The sequence below is a fragment of the Sciurus carolinensis genome, chromosome 13, assembly GCF_902686445.1.
Source record: "Sciurus carolinensis chromosome 13, mSciCar1.2, whole genome shotgun sequence".
Taxonomy (NCBI): domain Eukaryota; kingdom Metazoa; phylum Chordata; class Mammalia; order Rodentia; family Sciuridae; genus Sciurus; species Sciurus carolinensis.
Window position 1 is genome coordinate 94,133,178 of NC_062225.1, and position 20,757 is coordinate 94,153,934.

A 20,757-nucleotide genomic window follows, 5' to 3' on the forward strand; every position below is an offset into this window, starting at 1 on the left:
TAGGGGTGCACCTCCCAGGGCCTGGGGGCCCTTCTCAGGGCTGCAGAGGAAGACGGAGACCGGGTTCCAGGCCACTGGAGTCTTGGGAAGAGATGGAGTCAGTTGCCTTACTGGGAGATGGGTGAGGACCCACGTGCGCGATGGCACAGCCCGGAGGACAGGGAGCACACCTGCTCCCTCCGCGGCCCAGGGGCAGGCCGGCTTCCTGCAGAGCAGCCGCCACGCCCTCATCCACAGGGCAGGGTCTGCAGGGGCTCCTATGCATCCTGAGCTTGAGCCCAGGTCTGGGCTGCGTGGGAAGCCTGTGGCCTGGCAGCCCCGAGCCAGCCCGCCGGCAGGGAGGACCCACAGACGGGAGGCCACTCCCCACGAGACCCTCTTCCACAAAAGGCCTTGTTCTCCACTCCAGCCCCTGGGGGTTGTTTCTGGGTTGGCCTGGAAAGTCTCAGCTGAGCCGTTTCCAGAAGGCCGGCAGAACATGGGCCAGCTGTTGCAGATGGGGGGGGGGTGCCCTGAATAAAAGTGGGTGGGCATGGGAGCTGGTGCTTCAAGGGCAGAGGTGAGCCGGGGTCTGGTCTTCTTCCACCAGTGCAGCAAACCGCCATCGCCCCCTAGTGGAGCACCTGCCTCATGGCGGGCCAGGGGCAGGAACAGACCTGCGACAGGCTCCCGTGGAGTGGTCCCTGTGACACACCCCAGGGTCCCTCTTGGGAGAGGCCCTCTCACAGGTGCAGGCCTCCTTCACTCTCAGGGGAAGGCATAGGGGTTCCACTGTCTCCCTGGGCATCCAGGCTTTTTCTAATGGCCACGGGACTGCACCGACCCTGGAGCAGGGCACATGGGGGCAGAGGAATGGCCTTGCCTCAAGTCTATGCAGCTCTGAGGCCAAGGACACCTCCTCCTAAGAAATGCTCTCAAGTCACCTGCAGCATCAAGAGGGCATGGGGCACAACGCTCAGGTCCAGCCTGGGAGGACCAGCCCTCACGGTGGACATCCGCGTGAACCTTGGGCGCTTGGCACTGGTGCATCCGGAGGTGACAACCCCTCTCTCCTGTGTGTCCCTCCCGCTGAAGCCTGTCCCACTGTGCTGGACTCCGCCTGCGCCAGAACCTGCCAGGCTGTTCCCGCAGGCAGACTCAGGGTCTGAGGACTGTCAGTTATCTGGCCCTGGAACATGTTGTCCCCTGAAGAGGTCACGTGCCTCTGCTGACCCAGTGATGAAGAGTCAGCCCTGGAGGGACTGTATCCCTTCAGTGGTCGGCCACAGTCCCTTGAGAAATCTTCTGCTTGATCCAAAAGCTGTCCTGTTCTGACTGCTGCTCGTTCTTCCCAGACTGCTTAAGCACTGGAGAATCATGACCAGGGTTTCAGGACATCTAGGTGCCCAGGCCCATGTCCTGGAGAGTTCCCAAGGCGTAGTTGGATTCTAAACATCTTTTTGGTCACGGGTTTGGGCTGTGCAGCAGAAGGACACGGGACAACTACAGGTGCTGCTGTCACCACAGGGCCTTGGGACCAAGGCCCTCAAGTGGCTCCTCTTGCTCTGGCCCTTCCTCCTGACCCTGGGGTGCCGCCCTCAGCTCTCGCCCAGGAGGTGACAAGGTGAAGCAGAGGAGATGCACCAGGATCAGGGGCACCTCGGGCCCTGCCCAGTACTGGTGTACCAAAGCAGAGGCTGCTCCCCATTATTTTCTCAAACTGCAGGGGCTCATCAGGAGGCTGGGCGCGTGCTTTCACAGCGGTTAGAGAGCCAGTGAACAGGACCTCTTCGCTGGACCTGAGATGGACAGCTCAGGGTCCCTTGGAAAAACAAAACCAAGCCGAGACTAAACCACCACTCAGACCTTTCAAAGCATCAGAGCTTGACAGACAGGAAGCACAGCCAGGAGGTCTCATACCCAGTTGGTGAGTGGCCATCTAGGCCAGGAGTCTCTGGATGCACCAGTGCCCTGGAAACCCCTTCCTGGGGGACATTTCTATGGCCTGGGTGCTGGTCATCAGAAGTGGATGTTTCGAGCAGCAGTTCTCCAACACCCTCTGCTTGCGTCTCTCCCAGGAGCTGGGAGGGCCCTGGGATATGGAATGGGGTGTGCACAGCCCTCTCCTGGGAGGGCTTGGCAGGGAGGAAGCAGAGCACCCAGGACACAATGCTTAGGGGCAGCAAGGCTGACCCGATGGGGTACAGGGCGTGCTCCACGCCTGGATGTGAAGTTGGCCCAGGAAGGCTCCACCAGCAAGAGACCTGGACACTGCCTTGAGGTGTGGCCAACCTGGATGGTGGAGGGACAGTGAGGGGTGCTCAGGAGTGGACACATGGTCCTGGTGGTGGTGAGGCCCCCAGGGAAGCTGCCCAGCACCTTGGGCCCTGGCTCCCCCCCACCCTGGGCTCCGGATGTCCTCCCTGGGTCTCCACAAGGCAGGCCTTCTGCAACCACCCCTCCCCAAGGAGGAGGCGTGGGGAGTCAGGATGAAGCTGGGGAGGCAGAGGAGAGGGACTGAGGCTGGTCAGAAGTTTTCCTAACTTGCCAGGGTGATCTCTGCAGGACAGTCCACCCTGTCCCCACCTCCTGCCTCTGACCTCACCAGTGGCCCCCACTTCCAGTCCTGCTCCTCTGTCCCAACTCCCAGATCTGGGATGCCCACAGAGTGTGAGGTTGGCCATGGTGGGCATGTCCACAGCACTGAGGTGGCAGGACCTGCCCATGGAGGCTTTCCTGCACAGCTTTGCAGAGCCCACCAGGTTGGCAGGGGAGGGCGGAGGGGGGAGGTCATTCCCATGGAGGGGCAGGGTCCACAGTGTGCTCTGACCACGAGAAGCAGCAACATTGAGCACATGTCCACATGGGCCCGGGAGAGACGGCCTGGGTGGCCTCCCTCCTGCCCTGGACAGTGGAACCCTCTCTCCTCACACTCCCCTCTGGACCCTTTCCACCCGAAGTCACACCTGTGCACAGCTGGGGGAGGAGAAAGGGGAGTGGCCTCTGAAGAGGGAGCAGGTCCTGTTCTTCACATGCCCACCGAGCTCCAGGCACAGAGGAAGGGGGCAGAGAGGCGCCAGGCACGGCTGGGCACAGGGCCAGCCGCGTGCCACCCCAGCCCCAGAGGACCACAGATGGTGTGGAGAAAGCTCCCAGCGAGTTCAGGCGGCGGCTCCATGGGTGTGAAGAAGGTGCAGTGGTCCCGAGAAGCTGAGGTGCGGGAGCAGGACCCTCCTCCTCCTAATGTCATGGGGCCTGAAGGCCGGCGACCTGCCAAGCTGGGCCCGGGTGCTTCTGACGAACTCGCTTCCTGAGCTGGTCTGTACAAACGCCCAGACAGGCAGTGGGAAGCTCACGAGGCCCTTCCTCTGCCCTTGCCCGTGGGTCACTCGCGATGCTGGGATCAATGGCACAGCTTTGATCACCTGCGGGGAGGACCAGAGAGGAGCTTCTGCTCCTTCTGTCACGTTGTATCTTTTCCTTCTCTCCCTTCCTGGCTCCTCTGCTGCACAGGATTCCTAGGGGATTGTACCAGGCTGCGCACAAGGACTGAGACCCAGGAGGCCCTGAGGTGCTTGTTAAGTACTTGTGAAATAAGAGGACATGGGGACAAGCCAGGAGCAAGAGGAGGGGCAGCAGGGGAAGACCAGCTCCTCGAGCTCCCACTGCTGCCGAGTCCAGTCCCAGTCTCAGCAGCCCAGGAGGGTGACCGGCAGTGGGAAGACGGTGTGCTGAGGGCTGCCCCCCTGGTCAGGGAGCAGCGAACGTGCTCATGGGCAGCAGGTGAGCCCGGCTGAAGAAGACCTCGGGGTGACACGGGCGTGGCCTCCCACCAGGGTCTGGTTCCCTTCCGTTCTGCCCGCAGTGCTCAGAAGCCGGGTGGCCCCACAGAGCAAGGCTGTTCTGCCCGTGGCAGCCTCTGCACAGGACCCTGACACTCCAGCCACAGGCTAGGGGCTGGGGAAGCAGACCCCAGAGTTTCCAAGATGAAGCTGAAAGACAGTATATTCTTTCCTCTCTCTGCGCCAGCTGCCAGACCTGGGAAGGGCAGTTTGCAACAGAAAAAATAAGCAGAGCAGGGAAGGTGCCTGTGATTTGGGGGTGAACTTCCAGGAAAGCCTCTGTGGGTACAAAGCTTCCAGGGGAGTCCTGCCCACAGAAACCTACAGAGCCAAGAACAGCGTACAACCCCCAGGCTTCTATCACCTCCTGTATTTGAGCAGCAGGATAAAGTGTGGCTGTCAGGAAGCCCTGGCAGACACCAGATGGCCACAGCAGGCCAGAGGCAGCAGGATGGAACAGGACTGTGCAGCACCCTTCTCAGGACGGGAGAGGGCAGCGACCGGGACTTCTCCCAAGGAACTGGATTCTGTGCTGACATCTTGCTGTTTTCTAGGTCTGGACGGCGCAGTCGAGCAGTGTTTTCTTTGGAAGTTCTAGGGACGTCCTGAACCACCAGCCGGATTTGGTCCCGGGGCCTGGAGGGGAGTTTAAGGACAAGGGAGGGCTGCGGAGGAGAAGCAGATGCGGGAGCTCAGCTTCGCAGTCCGCCTCTTTCATGCAGGAGCAGTGGGCACCCCACTTGCCATTCGTTCGAAATGGCCTTGGTCAGCTGCCACGTGCTTGGGAGGCCATCAGTAAGCTCCTGCACTGTGGGTCCATGCTTCCTCCCTGGGGCGAATGCCCACAGATGCCCGAGACCCAGGTGCTTAGAACAGCTGGGTCTGGTCAGATGGCACCTCGAGCAACTCGAGGACGACTGGGCTCTGCTCAGGGCTCTGCTCAGGCCAGGTGCCTCCTCTGCTCTGCCCCGACTGTACACGTTCTTTGGAGAGAAATTTCCTGGGCTTCCTGTGTTAGGCGAGTCTGTCCTGTAAAGGAGCAAAGCATTTCCAGAGCAAACCCAGAGCTGGACTGCAGGGTCTTTCTGTCAGCGCTGACACGTGGGCAGCAACACCTGGGCTCTCCTCTTAGAGCTCCGGCAACTTGACTGTGGACGCTCTGTGGGGAGCACCACTCCATCAACGCCCCGGGCGCTGGACACCTTCCCGAAGTGACCAAAACTCCTGTGTCACACAGATCAGCTCTGCCTACTTGTGAGTTTGACGCGATTGAAACCACACTCTACAGAGTCGTTCTTCTGTTACTGTCCATTTACGGGGCCTTGGGTGCACGCGGTCTGTTTGTGGTCACGTGGAACAGACCGCACCTTGTTCCACCAATCCAGAACTGCCTGCTGTTGTGCTATGCTGTTGTGGGTCGTGAGGTGCGAGCAGGTCTTCTGCTGCACCTGACAGCGCACTTCGCTGGGGATCAAGGCATTTCCACGTCCTGCCACACAAGGGACGGCCAGGGGATTTCACCAACTGGAGTTCCCACCAGAAGAGAGCTCCAGGCCATCCTCTTCCGCAGCTGGGGTACTGAGAGCCCTGAAAGGCAGGTCCAGGAGCACAGTGCGCTCCACCTGGCAGACAGCACCTCGCATCACTAGTGAGCGGAGCTCCTTGGGTGCTTGTCAGCCTTTGGATATCTTCTCTGGTGAGGTCTCCTTGTAGTGGTCAGTAGTCGTCTCTGTCTGTTCTGGACGTCACTTTTCAGAGACCTGCATCCCAGAAGCCACCTCTTGGTTGTGCCTGTCATTCTCCTGACAGTGCCTTGCTGAACAGAAGCTAATGGTTAGCCACGTCCCACTCATCAGCCTCGTCCTGTGGGCCCATTGTGTCCCGCTTGGGAACCTTGGTGGGCAGTAGCTTTTCCTTTGCGTAGTCTCCAGGAATGTGATGACCTCACCTTTCCTGTCCAGTTCTGTGGTGAGCTTGGAAATGGCCCTAAATACAGCAGGCTGCGGGGGCCAGGTTCATTCACTTCCGCTGACCTTTGTCCACATTTGGAAGGCCGGCTGTCCCTGTGGCCCGCAGCACCTTGGATGCAGGGGTCTTGCTGGCCTGTGCCGTGCTGCAACTCAGGGTGAAACTGCTGCAGGTCTGCAAACTGGCTCAGTGTGCCTTTCCACACTGCTTCAGTGTCAGTTTGTCCCTTTTACAAAAAACACAGAGAGGAGGTTTCAGAAATTTTGATTGGTAGTATATTCAATCTATAAATTTTGGGGACTCAATGACAATTTTACAACTTTAATCCTCTGATTCATGAATATGGTGTTTTCCTGTACCTATTGCTGAGTCCTTTGATGGGTTTCAGTAATGTTTGCAGACTTTTATAAGGCTCTTATGCATTTTCGTTAGGCCTATTTTTTGGTATCGATAGGTTTTATGCTATTGTATGCTTTTTTAAAACTTCATTTTCGGGATATGCCATGCTAATAGAGAAACACAAAGAATCGTGGTGTCCAGCCAAGAATCTTGAAATGTTCACTCATCAGCGCCAAAGGAGTTTATCATGTTCCTTTGGATTTTCCACAGACACGGTTCCTCTATTTGTAAGGAAGCATTCATTGATCTATTTCCTGCACTAATTGCTTATTTATCTTCTACCCTGTTGCACTGTTTGGTGTTTCCAGGAAGAGGCTGAAGGGGATCTTGGAAATCCCTGCCTTGTTCAGGAAGGGGTGGCATGTCCATGGGTGTGCTGTGTCACACTGAAAACCGGCCTCTGCCCATGGGAACTGTGTTTTCTTAATCATCTCCTGTTTGAATCATGGCTGGATGCTGGATTTTATTACATGGTATTTCTGTATGTCTTGATATCTTCACACCTTTGTCTTTTATTCTGTTAACACGTTATGTTGCTGTGAGTGATTTTAAGTGCTAAGTCAACTTTCATTAGTCAACTCCGTTGGCCCATTTTTCTTCTTAAAGAGTTTCCTATCCATTTTCTCATTTTGCTTGGAGATGCTTGTCTGCGACCATGAGGAAGCTTGATGTGTAAGCTTCATTTTTCTCTGTTTTCTACAAGGTCACGTTGCCTTCAGAAGACAAGTTATGAAGAGTACTCTTCTCTGGGAGTTTGTGTGATATTGTTATTTTTTTCTCCTTAAATGTTGGAAATCATTTTCTAATTAAGTTGTGAAAAGCTTTGAGATGGAGGGTCCATTGTCCTTAACGGGTGCAAATCCACTGAGTGCTCCTCTCTTCTCACTCCGCTTGCAGGTGGTGTCAAGGACACTGTGCCTTTCCTGGTGTTTTCAGTGTTTTTTAAAGTAAATTAATCGTGAGGGAGGATGTTGCAGGAGCATGCAGTCCATGGACAGGACAGACTGCCTGGCTCCTCCACCACTGCTGGGCGTGCCCGCAGGGGCGTTTCCTCCCCTCTGTCCAGAGCAGTGCTGACAGCTCCCTGCTGATGACCAGCAGGAGAAGCAGAACATGTCCATCCAGCCAAAGCCGAGGGAGACCCAGGCCTTCAGAAATGAAGTCCATGGCCCCGGGGAGACTGTCTTCATGCTGAATCTGATGAAAGAAGCGAAGAGAGTGGAAACAGCTCACAGGGGTGGCCCCTGATCTCCTGGTGATGCTGGCAGGGGCTTCCCCTGAGATCCTGGGGGACATCCAACAGGAGTGCCTGCCAGGGAAGTCAGGGCCGGGGAGGATCTCCCTGGGGTCCAGGGCTTGCTCTGGGGGACGAGATTTTGATTCTGTGATGGGTGGGAGAAGGTGGGAGGGTCCTCACTTCTACGCTTCCCGGTCTCTTGAAGCTGCAGGCCATGGTGGGGTTCTGGGGCATCTGTCCTGGGCCCACAGGGAGCAGGTGTGGCCTCCGAGAATGACTGGTTCAAGGAAACTGCCTTAGGGTCCTCTCAGGGGTCACAGAAGCAGCACTGGGCTGTGCTGACCCCAGTTCCTTTTCTGCTGTGCCCTCCTTTCCTTCGAGGACCCCCAGGGGCTAGGAGCCTCACCTGTGTTCTAAGTGAACCATGATTCCCTGAAGGTTTATGGACCAAAATTTCGTGGAGACCAACTACGACTCTCTGTGTCTAGTAGCCACCACGGCAAGCCAGGCACGAGTTTCTCTTGGTATGATCTTCCTGCGTTTCCCCCTCACTTGGTGGGATGATAGGGGCCCTGTGGCACTTCTCAGCCCCTTGAAGGGGCAGGAGAACAGCCTTTTCCTGGTCTCTGCATCCGACACACCACGACCACTCGGAGCAGGAGAGGTGCTGGGGCAGCGCAGTGCACCTGTAGTGGGAAGGAGGCAATGCCCAGCTGCTGATGAACCTGCTGCGGTGTCCCTGTGAGGCGCAAGTCAGGCGGAGATCTCAGAGCCCGCCAGGCAGGTCTGCCACCTCAGCCGCACGCAAGGCCTTACCTTGGGCGGCAATGCCGAAGCGCAGGCCGGCATGCTGCCCTGGGGTTGTGTGCCCGCCCACCCACTCACCTACTCCCTGGCTCTGGACTGCATGGGGCACAGGGGGCACCAAACAGGCTGAAGGTAGATTTGCCTTGGTGCAGGTGAAGTCAAGTGAGAGGCCACCTGTCCTTCCTGCTCCTTGCTGGAGGCTCAGTCCACCGGCAGGTGTGCAGGGAGTGACAAGAGCCAAGGAGCGGGGTGGCTCTGCGGGAGCCATCCTGTGGCCGCAGCTGCGGCTGGGAGAGGCTCTGCCATGCTCCCTCTCACTCCAGTTCAGCCGCCCACAAGAAACCTGGTCTTCACATCCATGGTTGCATGAGGAACTGGCCATGTTTAGCTCTAAGAAACAAGCCAGCAAACAAAGATCCAGGTAAGATAAAGAGACTTCTGTGTACAAGTGCCAATTGGCACCCTGGAAAACAATGGCCAATAGAAGCTTCCAGCAAAACACACCAGCAGGAAAGCAAGTGGCGGCTCTGCTATCCCCACACTCCCCAGCAGGTGGTGCTGTCAGACCGTGGTCCACCCAGAAGCCATAGCCCAGGTGAGTCCTGACTGGCAGGATTCCACCCACTCGGAGCCCAACTCCGGGAGGAGCCCTGAAGGCTCTTGCTTTCTCAGGATCACTGTTCTCCTCCCTGGCCTGCAGGAGGCCAGGGTTCCAGTGCAGGAAGAGAGGAGAGAGGCACAGAGGCTGTGCACCACGTGCCCCGTGCAGAAGCAGCAGCAGCAGCTGTGGCCAGATGGGGGAGAAACCAGGCTGGTGTACAAGGAGCTCTGGGGGAGAGAAATGGGTCCCAAAGGCCAACAGGTTAGAGGCCTGGTCCGGACAGCTCCCTGGGGAACTGGGGTCAAATGGAAGGTTGCAGGTCGTTGGTGGCGTGTCCTTGAGGGGCACCGTGGGGGCCTGGTCCTTCCTGCTCTCTTCCCGGTCCCAGCCATGGGGGCAGCTCTGCCCTGTACTGCTCTCACCATGATGTGCTGCCCCGCCACAGGCCTACAGCGGTAGGGCTGTGATCTGGAGCTGGAACCTTCCTTCTCCAAGTCGACGACCTCAGTGTTCGTTACAGTAATGGGAAGTGGGTCGATAGCGTGGCAGAAGGGGAAATCAAAGCCAGAGAACCACCTCAGTGTTGCTGGTACACCTGGGGTGGTTATGGTGGAAATCATATTCCTAAGGATACGAAAGTGCATTCAATGCAAACTCTCCAGGACAGGTCAGACAATCTTTACAAAAAAGGGTGAGACACAGCCCTTAAAGGTTGTATGATTTATTAGTCTGCACCGTATAGTAACTACAATGCAATGCCAGATGTGCCTTTATTTGGCAAAAAGTCTCAATGGGGACGTTTGAACAGAACTGCTTTGCACCTAGGGTCTAGGCTGGTTCATGCTCAGCAGAAGCAGCAGCCTGTGGGTCTTGGGCCTTCTCCAGTTCCTCTCGCACGAAGCTCAGAACAAACTCCCATCGCATCTGATCTTGCTCCCAGAGAAACACGCTCTTCACAGGGGTGCCTGAAGCAGGAGTCAAGGTCACCAGGGGCCAGCGAGGAGATGAACCGTCCGCTTCCCATCAGACTGCTGAGAGGTTTCCCACACCAAGGTTCACCGAGGGTCTGGGTGAGGCAGCTGGGGACCTGCACTTGAGGATGCTGGCATTCCAGAGCAGCAAAGGCTGCTACTCACAGAGAGGGAACTGGGACCCACAGGTCAGCTCCTGGGGAGGGAAGGCGTGGTGAGCCGTCCCTGTGGGTAAGGCTTGAGCAGAAGCACCCTCTCCTGTCAGTCAGGCTGATCCTGAGGGAGTGGACGTTGCCTTGGCAGGAGAGCACTGCTGTGGGCACAGCTTGGAGAAGCCCTCACTGCAGGTGGGTGAGGGCTGGCAGCTGCAGGTCTCCTGCTCTGCAGCAGAGCCCCAGGGGCTGTGCTCACCTAAGGCACAGGGCACCTTTACTCCCCTGGCCTGCACATTGGCCGGAGGTGATCTGTCCAGATGGCCCCGTGGATGTACAAGTGACTTCTTTAGCTTAAACCTTAATTTAATTGACAACTAATCATACGTATTTGTGTTGTAAAACCTGATGCATTTTACCTATGGAGGTAATTAACTTATCCACTACCTCACTACTTAGTTTTGGTGGTGAGATGTTTGTTTAAAAGTCGGTTCTTTCGGCAACTGTGAAATCCATAGTATGTTATAGCTCACTACAGCCCACGCCAGGTGGGAGCCATCTCCAACTCACTGCTCCCCTGGCGTTACCTGAGCTCCTAACCACACCCTCCACTCCACCCAGTCCTGCTACCACTGTCCACTCTTCGCTTCTGCAAACTCAAAGTCAAACTTCACAAGGGATGCCTAAACACAGCATCTCTTGGGGTGGTCCCAAAGGTAAAACTGCCAGAAAGCAAATACAGACTTTCTGCTCTGGGTATGTAAGGCAGACTTGCCCCTTTTTGTTCAGACACCTCACCTGTGTGAACCTGCCCCCTTCCACATGAGCCCACTCATAGAAGGCAACACCTCCAACCCCATCCACTTGACCCTGACCACAGTATCCTTGGTCTGTGTGACCAATGCAAGGTTGTTTTTCTGAGAATGTTAAGTTCTGCCCTTCTGAAGATGTAATTTCTGAGAATGTGACTTCTTTTGTAGCCTGGTAATTTTCTACTTTTATGAAATGAATCTTGTAATTATAATTTCTTCTCTTGCCTCCTGCCCCTCTTTGTGGTTTTAAGTCCTATAAGCTTGTTGCTACCCCAGTCGGGGTTGAGGGTTGTGGAACTGCTTTGTTCTCTGCGCTCCTGGCCCTGGCCAGCAATAAAGCCTTTGTCTTCACTTTCAAAAGACCTGGAGAATTATTTGGGAATTTGGGAATAGTGCCTTAACAGTTATAGTTACTCTATTTTAAAAAGTAAATTCACGAGTCAACATCTCTCTCTGCTTTTGTGAATTCACTGTCACTATTACAGCCAGGATTCAGATGGTGGTGAAGCAAATGCTGGAGTCTGGAAATGGTTTGTGCAGTTGGAAGGATTTTCCACCTCAAGCTCTGGCCTACTGATTCCATTTGCAGTGTTTTACAAGATAGGTCCGACTTCTGACACGGTACATTCCCCATGAACACTGCGTGTGAAATTGGAGGGAGGACCTGCGAAGCATGGCACGTGAAGGCTGAGGGCCTGCACTGAGGTCCTGGGCTTGGTGGGAGACCCTCGGCGTGTCGTCAGCCCAACAGGACCTCTGTGCACCCACCTGCTCTGAGTCCACAGCTGCAGCCGGGTGCTGGGCCGGCCCCACTTCCCGACGTTCTCCATGTCCTTCTGCGTCTCTCTCAGGGATGGGCAGTGTGGATTTTGCATCTGAATGTGACCTGTGGTAAGACACGTCCAGTTACTGCCCTCAGTGTTTGGAAGACCCTGAGGGGCTGTGGACATGACTGCTCCCCAAAAGGAGCCTGGAAGGAAGTGGTGGGGTGCTTTCTGCCTGGCATGACTTCCTGCCAAAGGAATGGTTTCCGTGGCTGGGCGGACAGCATGGTGGTGGTTTCCACCAGCCTCCAGGGAGAACAAGTCTGGCCCAGAAACGCCAGGGCCATTGTGACAGGGCTGCTCTGGTCAGGGAAGTACTCCACCACCCCCACCCACCACGACTCGGAGGACATCCCCTCACTGGACACAAGCCACTGCCCGGTCCCCTCTGCTCCAGGCTTCCCTGTGCCTCCCCTGCAGCTCTGCACTTCAGGACGTCCCCTGGGGAGGAGGCTGCTGCTGCTGACCACAGCCCTGCCCTGCATCCGGAGCTCTGTCCTGCACGTTCCCAGCAGGAGGAGGTCAAGGAACATTCCTGAGGACACGGCACATTCCTGTCTTTCCAGGCAGCTCTTCTGCTGCGGGGGCAGCAGCCGTTGCAGCCCACGGGCTCGGCCTCTGGGGGGCACCGTGGAGGGCTGCGGCTCCGGGCTGCGCCTCGGAGTGGAGTCAGGGCAGGTGCCAAGGCCCTGCTCTGCTTTCTAACAGGGATGACACCTCCACCTTATTTCAGGCCACAGGTGGACAGTAAATACGCTACACGTCTCAGTAGTTTACTTTTTTTAGTTTAAACATTGCTCAACAATGTCCTAGTGTTTAACAGCAAAGTCAAGACCTAAAACTCCTAGAGGCAAATTTCCTTACACATTTTTATTTTTTCCAAGATGTAAGGTGGTCTTTTTGTATTTGCTCAAATTTTCAATTCTTATTCACTGTAAATGATGGGTTGACTTGATTCATTAAACAAGTAAAAGCCAAAAAGCCCTCCCCAGGGCACCTGGGGCCCACCAGGAACTTGTACCAGCAACGTTAGCTTTCAGTACTTGACCCCACGCAGGCCCAGTGCTCTCTGGTTCACCCAAAAGGGCTATGTGTCGTTAAATCAAACAAGGACACGAGCCCTACTCTATAGATAAATACGGAGGGGCTGCCAAGCTGGACAGGACACTGCAGGAATTATCACTAGGTGATAATTGATATATTTTTAGGCAGTGAGGCAATAAAATGTTTGTTTTTTAATACTTTAACAGCAAAACAAAAAGATTATATCTGAAGTGTATGCTGCAGAAACTCAGATAAATAAACTGTGTACAACAACCAACCCAGGTCTGTAAAGCAGTCATGATGCAGAAATGCACTCTGGGAAGTGAACTCACAAGTCATTTTCCTGCAGTAATGCTCCCAACACTGGGCACCCAACGTGATATTTTGCAGATACCTGAATATTTTCTGCTTCGTGTGATTTCTTTGGTCTAGTCCTAAACACCTGTTTTCTCCTCTCCCTCCCTTCCTACTGAGGGCCCACACAGGTCGGGCAATGGGCCCACCCCTGAGCTACCTCTCCTGCCCCATCTCTTCTCGAGGAGGTGAGTTTCTTAGTCAGTGGACAGTCAGCACCGCGGTACCATGCTCGGCACTGGAGGGGAACTTCCTTTAACAGGGGCAGCCCTGGGGTCGGCTGTGATGGTTCAAGCATTTGATGACAACGGAGGCCAGCCCTGACTGAGCACCTACTGTGTACTGGGAATGCACAAAATGCCTGGTAGATGGTATCGGTGACCTTCATAGCAGCCATGCAATCAGCCATGGTCCTGTCACTCAGGGAGCTGCAGGGCTCAGGGAGGCCCAGCGGCTTGGCCAGCCTGCCCTGTGCCCACAGCTAGGGGGTCCTCTGACTGCAGGGTCACTGCCATCTGCATCAGCTCCCCCTACACAAAATGCCCTCAACCAAACAGTGAGGGTTGGAAGACAAATCTGAAGACTGCATGGCAGAGTTGGGAAGCCACGTTCCCCCTGCTGAAGAGCTTCAGCAGCCTGGAACTCCAGAGCCTCTAAGTGACAGATAACAACCAAGGTCACGTCATTAAGGGGTCGTGACTTCACTACTATTTCAAAGACACCATCAAATACTAAGATGCCGTCTACTTTTGAAAATGTCTAAAATGTAAGGACTTGGCGAGGTACAACCACCTCTGTCTTCTGAAGAGCAATTTGACAGTAGGGAAAATGTCAGCGTTCAGACCAAAGCACACGCAGTCCCCTCAACAGTACTTCAGTGATAGGTTTGCTTTCTTTTCCATTCTCTTCACTGTACAGTTGTGGCACAAAGTGTCTTCCGTAAAGAACAAGTCGCTGCGTTTTCGTAGTCTTCTGAAGTTTAAACCACGGTGCTCTCTCCGAGTCCACCTGCTCCCCACAGGGAGAGGGGTGTGGTGGGAGGTGATGGGACGGAGGTGCTTTCCCCGTGAACACGCCACACCCCGACCTGACTTGCACCTGAGAGAGTCAGACGGGTGCCAGGCAGGCGAGAAGGGTGGACCAGAAGCTTATGCAGGAAGAAAGAAGCACGGGATTACCCTGCCTTCCCACCTGGCCAGAGGTGAACCAGGCCTGGGGAGTGCAAGGTTTAACCTCGGGGCAGACAAATAAGCGTGTCACAGAAGGGAGAGCTTCGGACAGGGGGACAGCCAGGAGATGCCCTCTGGCACCAAGGGCCTGAGCAGGGGCACCACTCCATGGCCACTGGCACCCACAGGGACATGGGAGGCAAGGCCCCGTGCAGACCCCGTGGAGGCAGCACTCAGGGTTCTGGCCACAGTGACCGACAGCGAGAGGCAGCCGCACATGGAAACCACAGGTGGGACCTCTGGAAGCCACAACTCTGGTGACCCTGGATAGCTAAGACTCCCAGTTTTGATTATTTAAAAACCAGTTCTTGTGCTATGTGCAAAAAAGTTTGAAATGTGCACAAAAGTTACTTCTCAGCTCAAGTGGCAGGCATTTCTTAGCTTCACCAGAAACATAAGGACGCTGGAACATGAGCCTAATCCACTATCGACAAGAGGAGAAGTACCCTAGAGGAGCAGCCCAAGAGCAGAGGACACTGCCCACAGTTCACTGCTGGATGTCCCTCTGGAGAACCCTGCAGCAAACAGCTCTGCAGGCCGGGGCAGGTGGGACGGCCCCACGGCGGCAGGGGCTGGCTTCCAGGAGAATGTGTGCCTCTGTGGAGAAGCCTGCAGGTGAAGTCCCAGCACCCCAGAAGCACGTGCAGGTGCTGCTGGGGGTCGGCAAGTCCTGGGGGTCCAGCCGGGGCATCCGTGACTTCTTACACTTTACGATTTGTCTTAACACTTTCTATTTAAAATGAAAAACCAAACCGTGTGAGAACATTTGTGATGGCCAGAAACTGACCCTTCAGAGCGTCAGTGAGTGGCAGAGGGTGAGGGCAGAGCCTGGTTCTCTTCTGCAGGGTGAGGGACAGGCCATTGCTGGAGGAGGACCCCCAGCCAGCTTCCTTCCACAGAGAACACCAGACGTGACAGAAACCCTCAGACGTGCCGTGTGGACGTTTGAATGGCGGTGCCGTTCTTAACATGAAGGCTCAACTGTCACTTAAAGCTTTCCATGCACGGAAGACTTTTTCCTCTGAGAAACCTAACAAGGGAGCTTTCGATGCATCACTCAGCTTGTCCACAGAGGTCAGGCACCCGAGGCAATACCACCGTCTCTGCCTGCAGCACGTCCTAAGTCCCAGAAAGCTGGGTACGAGGTATAGAGCAACTCTGAGGCCAACGCATCTGGGACACCGATAACCCGTAACTGGCGTCAGAATAACAAAGCAGCTTTGTCGCTGGCCTGGTCCAGAGGAGCGAAAACTGCCAGGTCTGAGGAACAGGAGAGGGTGTGGGACTTACCACCTGCAAATCACCATCCAGGTGAGGGCTGCCAAGCCACCGACGAGCAGCGTGCCCAGTGCGATGGAGACCCAGGACGCCCGGGGAAGCCTGCCAGAGTCTGGGCAAGAAGAGACACAGTCAGCAGAGCCACCTGGGCTGCAGCAGCATCTCGTCTGTCCCTGGCCCACAGCCCCAGCTGTGGAGGGCCAGTTGCCTGCCCAGAAAAGCCACTTAAACTGTTAGCCCAGCCCTGAGCACGCAGGGCATGGAAGGAGGCAGGGACGGGCTGTGCCCTGAGAGCACTGTGGTTCCTGGCTACCTGCATTGCAGCCTCAACCTGGAAGGGAGGGGCCCCCGCCAGGCACGAGGGCACAGCAACCTGAGCAATCCCGCCCAGAGACCTGGGCCCCACCAGGACAGGAAGTGGGCATGGCGTGGGCCATGACTCTAGAACGGAGTACAGGTTGTGGCCTCAAGTTGGTGGCGGATTTTGGTGTCTGCAGAAGCCACCTGAAGGTTAACCTGCGTTCAGAGCAGGCTGCTTGCTGGAACCCAGAGCAGAGGACCATGGGGTCTCAGGCAGACCAGGAGGCTGGGAGCCGAGCCCTGGGTCCCACAGGGTCTGGGGCTGGGGCCTCCGGCGGTGCCTTCCTGGGCATGACATCCCTGCCCTCGTCCTAGGAGGGCTTCCGTGCCCCTCACGGCCTGATTTCCGTGCTTTCTGTGAGCTGTGATCTGGGGCCTGCCTAGTTCTGATCTCAGTCCTCGGTCACAGGCTTACTACTCCCTGGGCTAATGAGCAGCTTGCCTCTGGCTCTCCAGCATGGTTAGTAGCCAAGGAGAAACCCAGGATGAGATGAAACCCACTTTTAAGACTTACACACTCAATTGGTGTAATCCACGGAGTCTGGCCAAGCTCTGGGGACAGGTGGAGACCCTCCTGGGTGGCAAGGACTGGCCTGGGAGCTCAGCCCTTTGGCCTGGCTTTCATGCTGGATGTTACAGACTGACACTTGAATCCTCCCACAGGTGTGCACAGGTATGGTAGAGTCGTAGGTGTGGCTTCCACGAGGGCAGCATGCAGCCCCCGGGTGTGTGTGGTGGACAGACAGGAGCTCACCCTTCCTCCAGCTGCCTCCTCTCAGCCTCCCCCCTCTGCCCTGTCCTCCATTCCTACCCCTTCCTAACTGACTCAGGGTTTTACCCTCTCCTACAGCTGGGGAGTGTTCATTTCTTGCCACAACTTCCTGGGCTTCATATTTGGTGGACAGTATTCAGGCAGAACACCCCAAACCACCCCAACCTGGCTCCCCTCCCTTGGCTGTTGGTATGGTTTGGACATGAGGTATGAGACAACGCAAGAAGTTTCAGAGGAGAAGTGATCAGACTGTGAGAGTCTTAACCCAACGGGTGAACTAATCCCTGATGGGATTAACTGACCAGTGACTGGAGGCAGGAGGGGTGTGGCTGGAGGGAATGTTGATTGAAGGCGTGGCTTTGGGTATATTTATCTGGCAAGTGGAGACCTCTCTCTGCTTCCTGATCACCATGTGAGCTGCTTCCCTCCACCACCCTCGTCTGTCATGATGTTCAGTCTCATCTGGAGCCCCAAGGAATGGAGCCCACCTTCTATGGACTGACCTCTGAAACCGTCAGCCCTCAAATAAGCCTTTCCTCCTCTACAGTTGTGCTGGTCAGGTGTTCAGTGGCAGCAGGAGAGCTTCACTTGGGGCACCACGGGGCTCCCGGAGCTTCTGCAGCCTGGAGCCCACCTCCCTGAGCCTCGACCCAGGGTCCCACTCTCAGCAGCCTGGCCCTGCTGTGCCTGTCTTTTTCACATGAGCACACACCCACTGCAGAGGTCCTGCCCTCAACCTCTGCCTGCACACCACGCCCCCTTCCAGACCGCTCCTGAGACAGGTGGGTCCCGGGTGGAAGCTGTGCCCCTGGGGCCATGATCACACCAGGCCTGATCACATCTGCTCAGTCCCAGCCCAGCCCCGTGAACACAGGATCCTGCCTATCATCTGCCTGGGTTCTCAGACACCTGTTGTTCCTTTTGGAATACACAGAAGAGTGAAGAAATACTGATTTTCCGGAAAATCTTCCTGGTTCAGTATTTAGCGTTCAGAGAGACCCTCTGTGGATCGTCCTGAGCCAAATGTCCAGGAGGGGCAGATGAGGTGCCTTCTCTTTGGGAATAGCAGCCAGAGTTTTTCCCAGAGCCATCTTGGAGGCCAAAAAGACATTACCAAAAATACAGCAAATACTTCTGGGGCTATAGCAACAGGGAAATTTGAAAGTGTCCTCCATGGCCACCTGAGAAAGTTCCCGAATCAGTTTTCTTGGGTCTACAACAGTAAGTGCCAAAAGCAGCCCCAAACTGCATTCTATAAACGTGTTCAGCATGGCTGTGGGCTACCTTGCCAGTCTGCCTCTGGATGGTGATTCAGACGAAAGTTTGCATTTAAAGTTTCAGTGTAAAAGCTTCAGTTTTCTATAGTTTATGCTGACCAGTCATGATCTGGTTTTAAATAAAAAGAGGATCCATTTCAAATAGAAAATGTGATCAAAATCAGAAGATGAGGAAATGGCAGTTTTGAGGGAGGAAAGCCAACTCCGAAGGGGGTGTCAAGTAAGAGAGGAGGCTGCCAGAAAGGAGGCTGCAGACAGCAAGAGCCTCTGAAGGGAACCAGAGGGCACTCCTGCCTCTGGGTCCCGGGGGCCTGGCAGTGCCCAACCAGTTGCTCAAGCAGCCTGCTCACCCTGAAGACCGCCCTGGTGCTGAGGGGGGCTGGAGTGGGGAGTCAGGTGGGGGCTGGGCTTCTGGTCCTGGGCCTCCACCTGCCCCTGGGTCTTGGGCCAGGACCAGCACAGTCTGAAACGTCCCGTGACAGGCTGAGAGAAATGTCCCGCTCGCTCCAGAGCCGCTGGAGCTTCCTGGGTGCATGGCAGCCTGCCTGCTATCTTACCACAGATCTTTCCAGAAGGAAGGCGTGGCAGAGCTCTGCCATTAGGGGAAGCCAGGGTTCTGGGCAGGCATGGAGGCCCTGGGCAAGGGGCCTGGGCAGCTGCAAGAGGTGCAGCTGGTGAGGCTTAGGCCAAGTGCTCTCTGGTCGGTGTGGAGGGAGAAAGTGCCACGCCCAGCAGACCTCAGCCCAGCCAGCAAGGGACATTCCCTGCTGCACAGCGGCAGGCAAGTCCCTCCTCCAGCCAGGCTGGGCGTGGCTTCCACACCCTGGGCTGCACAGCAGCTGGCAAGTCCCTCCTCCAGCCAGGCTGGGCGTGGCCTTCCACACCCTGGGCTGCACAGCAGCTGGCAAGTCCCTCCTCCAGCCAGGCTGGGCGTGGCCTTCCACACCCTGGGCTGCACAGCAGCAGGCAAGTCCCTCCTCCAGCCAGGCTGGGCGTGGCTTCCACACCCTGGGCTGCACAGCGGCAGGCAAGCCCCTCCTCCAGCCAGGCTGGGCGTGGCCTTCCACACCCTGGGCTGCACAGCAGCTGGCAAGTCCCTCCTCCAGCCAGGCTGGGCGTGGCCTTCCACACCCTGGACTGCACAGCAGCAGGCAAGTCCCTCCTCCAGCCAGGCTGGGCGTGGCCTTCCACACCCTGGGCTGCACAGCAGCTGGCAAGTCCCTCCTCCAGCCAGGCTGGGCGTGGCCTTCCACACCCTGGGCTGCACAGCGGCAGGCAAGCCCCTCCTCCAGCCAGGCTGGGCGTGGCTTCCACACCCTGGGCTGCACAGCGGCAGGCAAGCCCCTCCTCCAGCCAGGCTGGGCGTGGCCTTCCACACCCTGGGCTGCACAGCAGCTGGCAAGTCCCTCCTCCAGCCAGGCTGGGCGTGGCCTTCCACACCCTGGACTGCACAGCAGCAGGCAAGTCCCTCCTCCAGCCAGGCTGGGCGTGGCCTTCCACACCCTGGGCTGCACAGCAGCAGGCAAGCCCCTCCTCCAGCCAGGCTGGGCGTGGCCTTCCACACCCTGGGCTGCACAGCGGCTGGCAAGTCCCTCCTCCAGCCAGGCTGGGCGTGGCCTTCCACACCCTGGGCTGCACAGCAGCAGGCAAGTCCCTCCTCCAGCCAGGCTGGGCGTGGCCTTCCACACCCTGGACTGCACAGCAGCAGGCAAGCCCCTCCTCCAGCCAGGCTGGGCGTGGCCTTCCACACCCTGGGCTGCACAGCGGCTGGCAAGTCCCTCCTCCAGCCAGGCTGGGCGTGGCCTTCCACACCCTGGGCTGCACAGCAGCAGGCAGGTCCCTCCTCCAGCCAGGCTGGGCGTGGCCTTCCACACCCTGGGTTGCACAGCAGCAGGCAGGTCCCTCCTCCAGCCAGGCTGGGCGTGGCCTTCCACACCCTGGACTGCACAGCAGCAGGCAAGTCCCTCCTCCAGCCAGGCTGGGCGTGGCCTTCCACACCCTGGGTTGCACAGCAGCAGGCAGGTCCCTCCTCCAGCCAGGCTGGGCGTGGCCTTCCACACCCTGGGTTGCACAGCAGCAGGCAGGTCCCTCCTCCAGCCAGGCTGGGCGTGGCCTTCCACACCCTGGGTTGCACAGCAGCAGGCAGGTCCCTCCTCCAGCCAGGCTGGGCGTGGCCTTCCACACCCTGGGCTGCACAGCAGCAGGCAAGCCCCTCCTCCAGCCAGGCTGGGCGTGGCCTTCCACACCCTGGGTTGCACAGCAGCAGGCAGGTCCCTCCTCCAGCCAGGCTGGGCGTGGCCTTCCACATCCTGGACTGCACAGCAGCAGGCAAGCCCCTCCTCCAGCCAGGCTGGGCGTGGCCTTCCACACCCTGGGTTGCACAGCAGCAGGCAAGTCCCTCCTCCAGCCAGGCTGGGCGTGGCCTTCCACACCCTGGACTGCACAGCAGCAGGCAAGCCCCTCCTCCAGCCAGGCTGGGCGTGGCCTTCCACACCCTGGGTTGCACAGCAGCAGGCAGGTCCCTCCTCCAGCCAGGCTGGGCGTGGCCTTCCACACCCTGGACTGCACAGCAGCAGGCAAGCCCCTCCTCCAGCCAGGCTGGGCGTGGCCTTCCACACCCTGGGTTGCACAGCAGCAGGCAGGTCCCTCCTCCAGCCAGGCTGGGCGTGGCCTTCCACACCCTGGGTTGCACAGCAGCAGGCAGGTCCCTCCTCCAGCCAGGCTGGGCGTGGCCTTCCACATCCTGGACTGCACAGCAGCAGGCAGGTCCCTCCTCCGGCCAGGCTGGGCGTGGCCTTCCACACCCTGGACTGCACAACAGCAGGCAGGTCCCTCCTCCGGCCAGGCTGGG

The 20,757-nt window shown here is 57.2% G+C and overlaps 1 protein-coding gene across 1 annotated transcript in view; it reads right to left on the reverse strand.

Moving 5' to 3' along the window:
• Positions 1 to 1,251: 1,251 nt before the first annotated feature.
• Tpo (thyroid peroxidase) overlaps positions 1,252 to 20,757 on the reverse strand; it is an 83,692-nt gene continuing 64,186 nt past the window's right edge. Inside the window, exons 14-21 of the mRNA XM_047522150.1 lie at positions 15,510 to 15,609; positions 11,537 to 11,654; positions 8,800 to 9,016; positions 8,242 to 8,328; positions 8,067 to 8,164; positions 5,901 to 6,015; positions 5,189 to 5,310; positions 1,252 to 1,335 (exon numbers count right to left, since the gene is read on the reverse strand). Coding sequence (XP_047378106.1) covers positions 1,252 to 1,335; positions 5,189 to 5,310; positions 5,901 to 6,015; positions 8,067 to 8,164; positions 8,242 to 8,328; positions 8,800 to 9,016; positions 11,537 to 11,654; positions 15,510 to 15,609 — 941 coding nt within the window. The remainder of the gene's footprint in view (positions 1,336 to 5,188; positions 5,311 to 5,900; positions 6,016 to 8,066; positions 8,165 to 8,241; positions 8,329 to 8,799; positions 9,017 to 11,536; positions 11,655 to 15,509; positions 15,610 to 20,757) is intronic.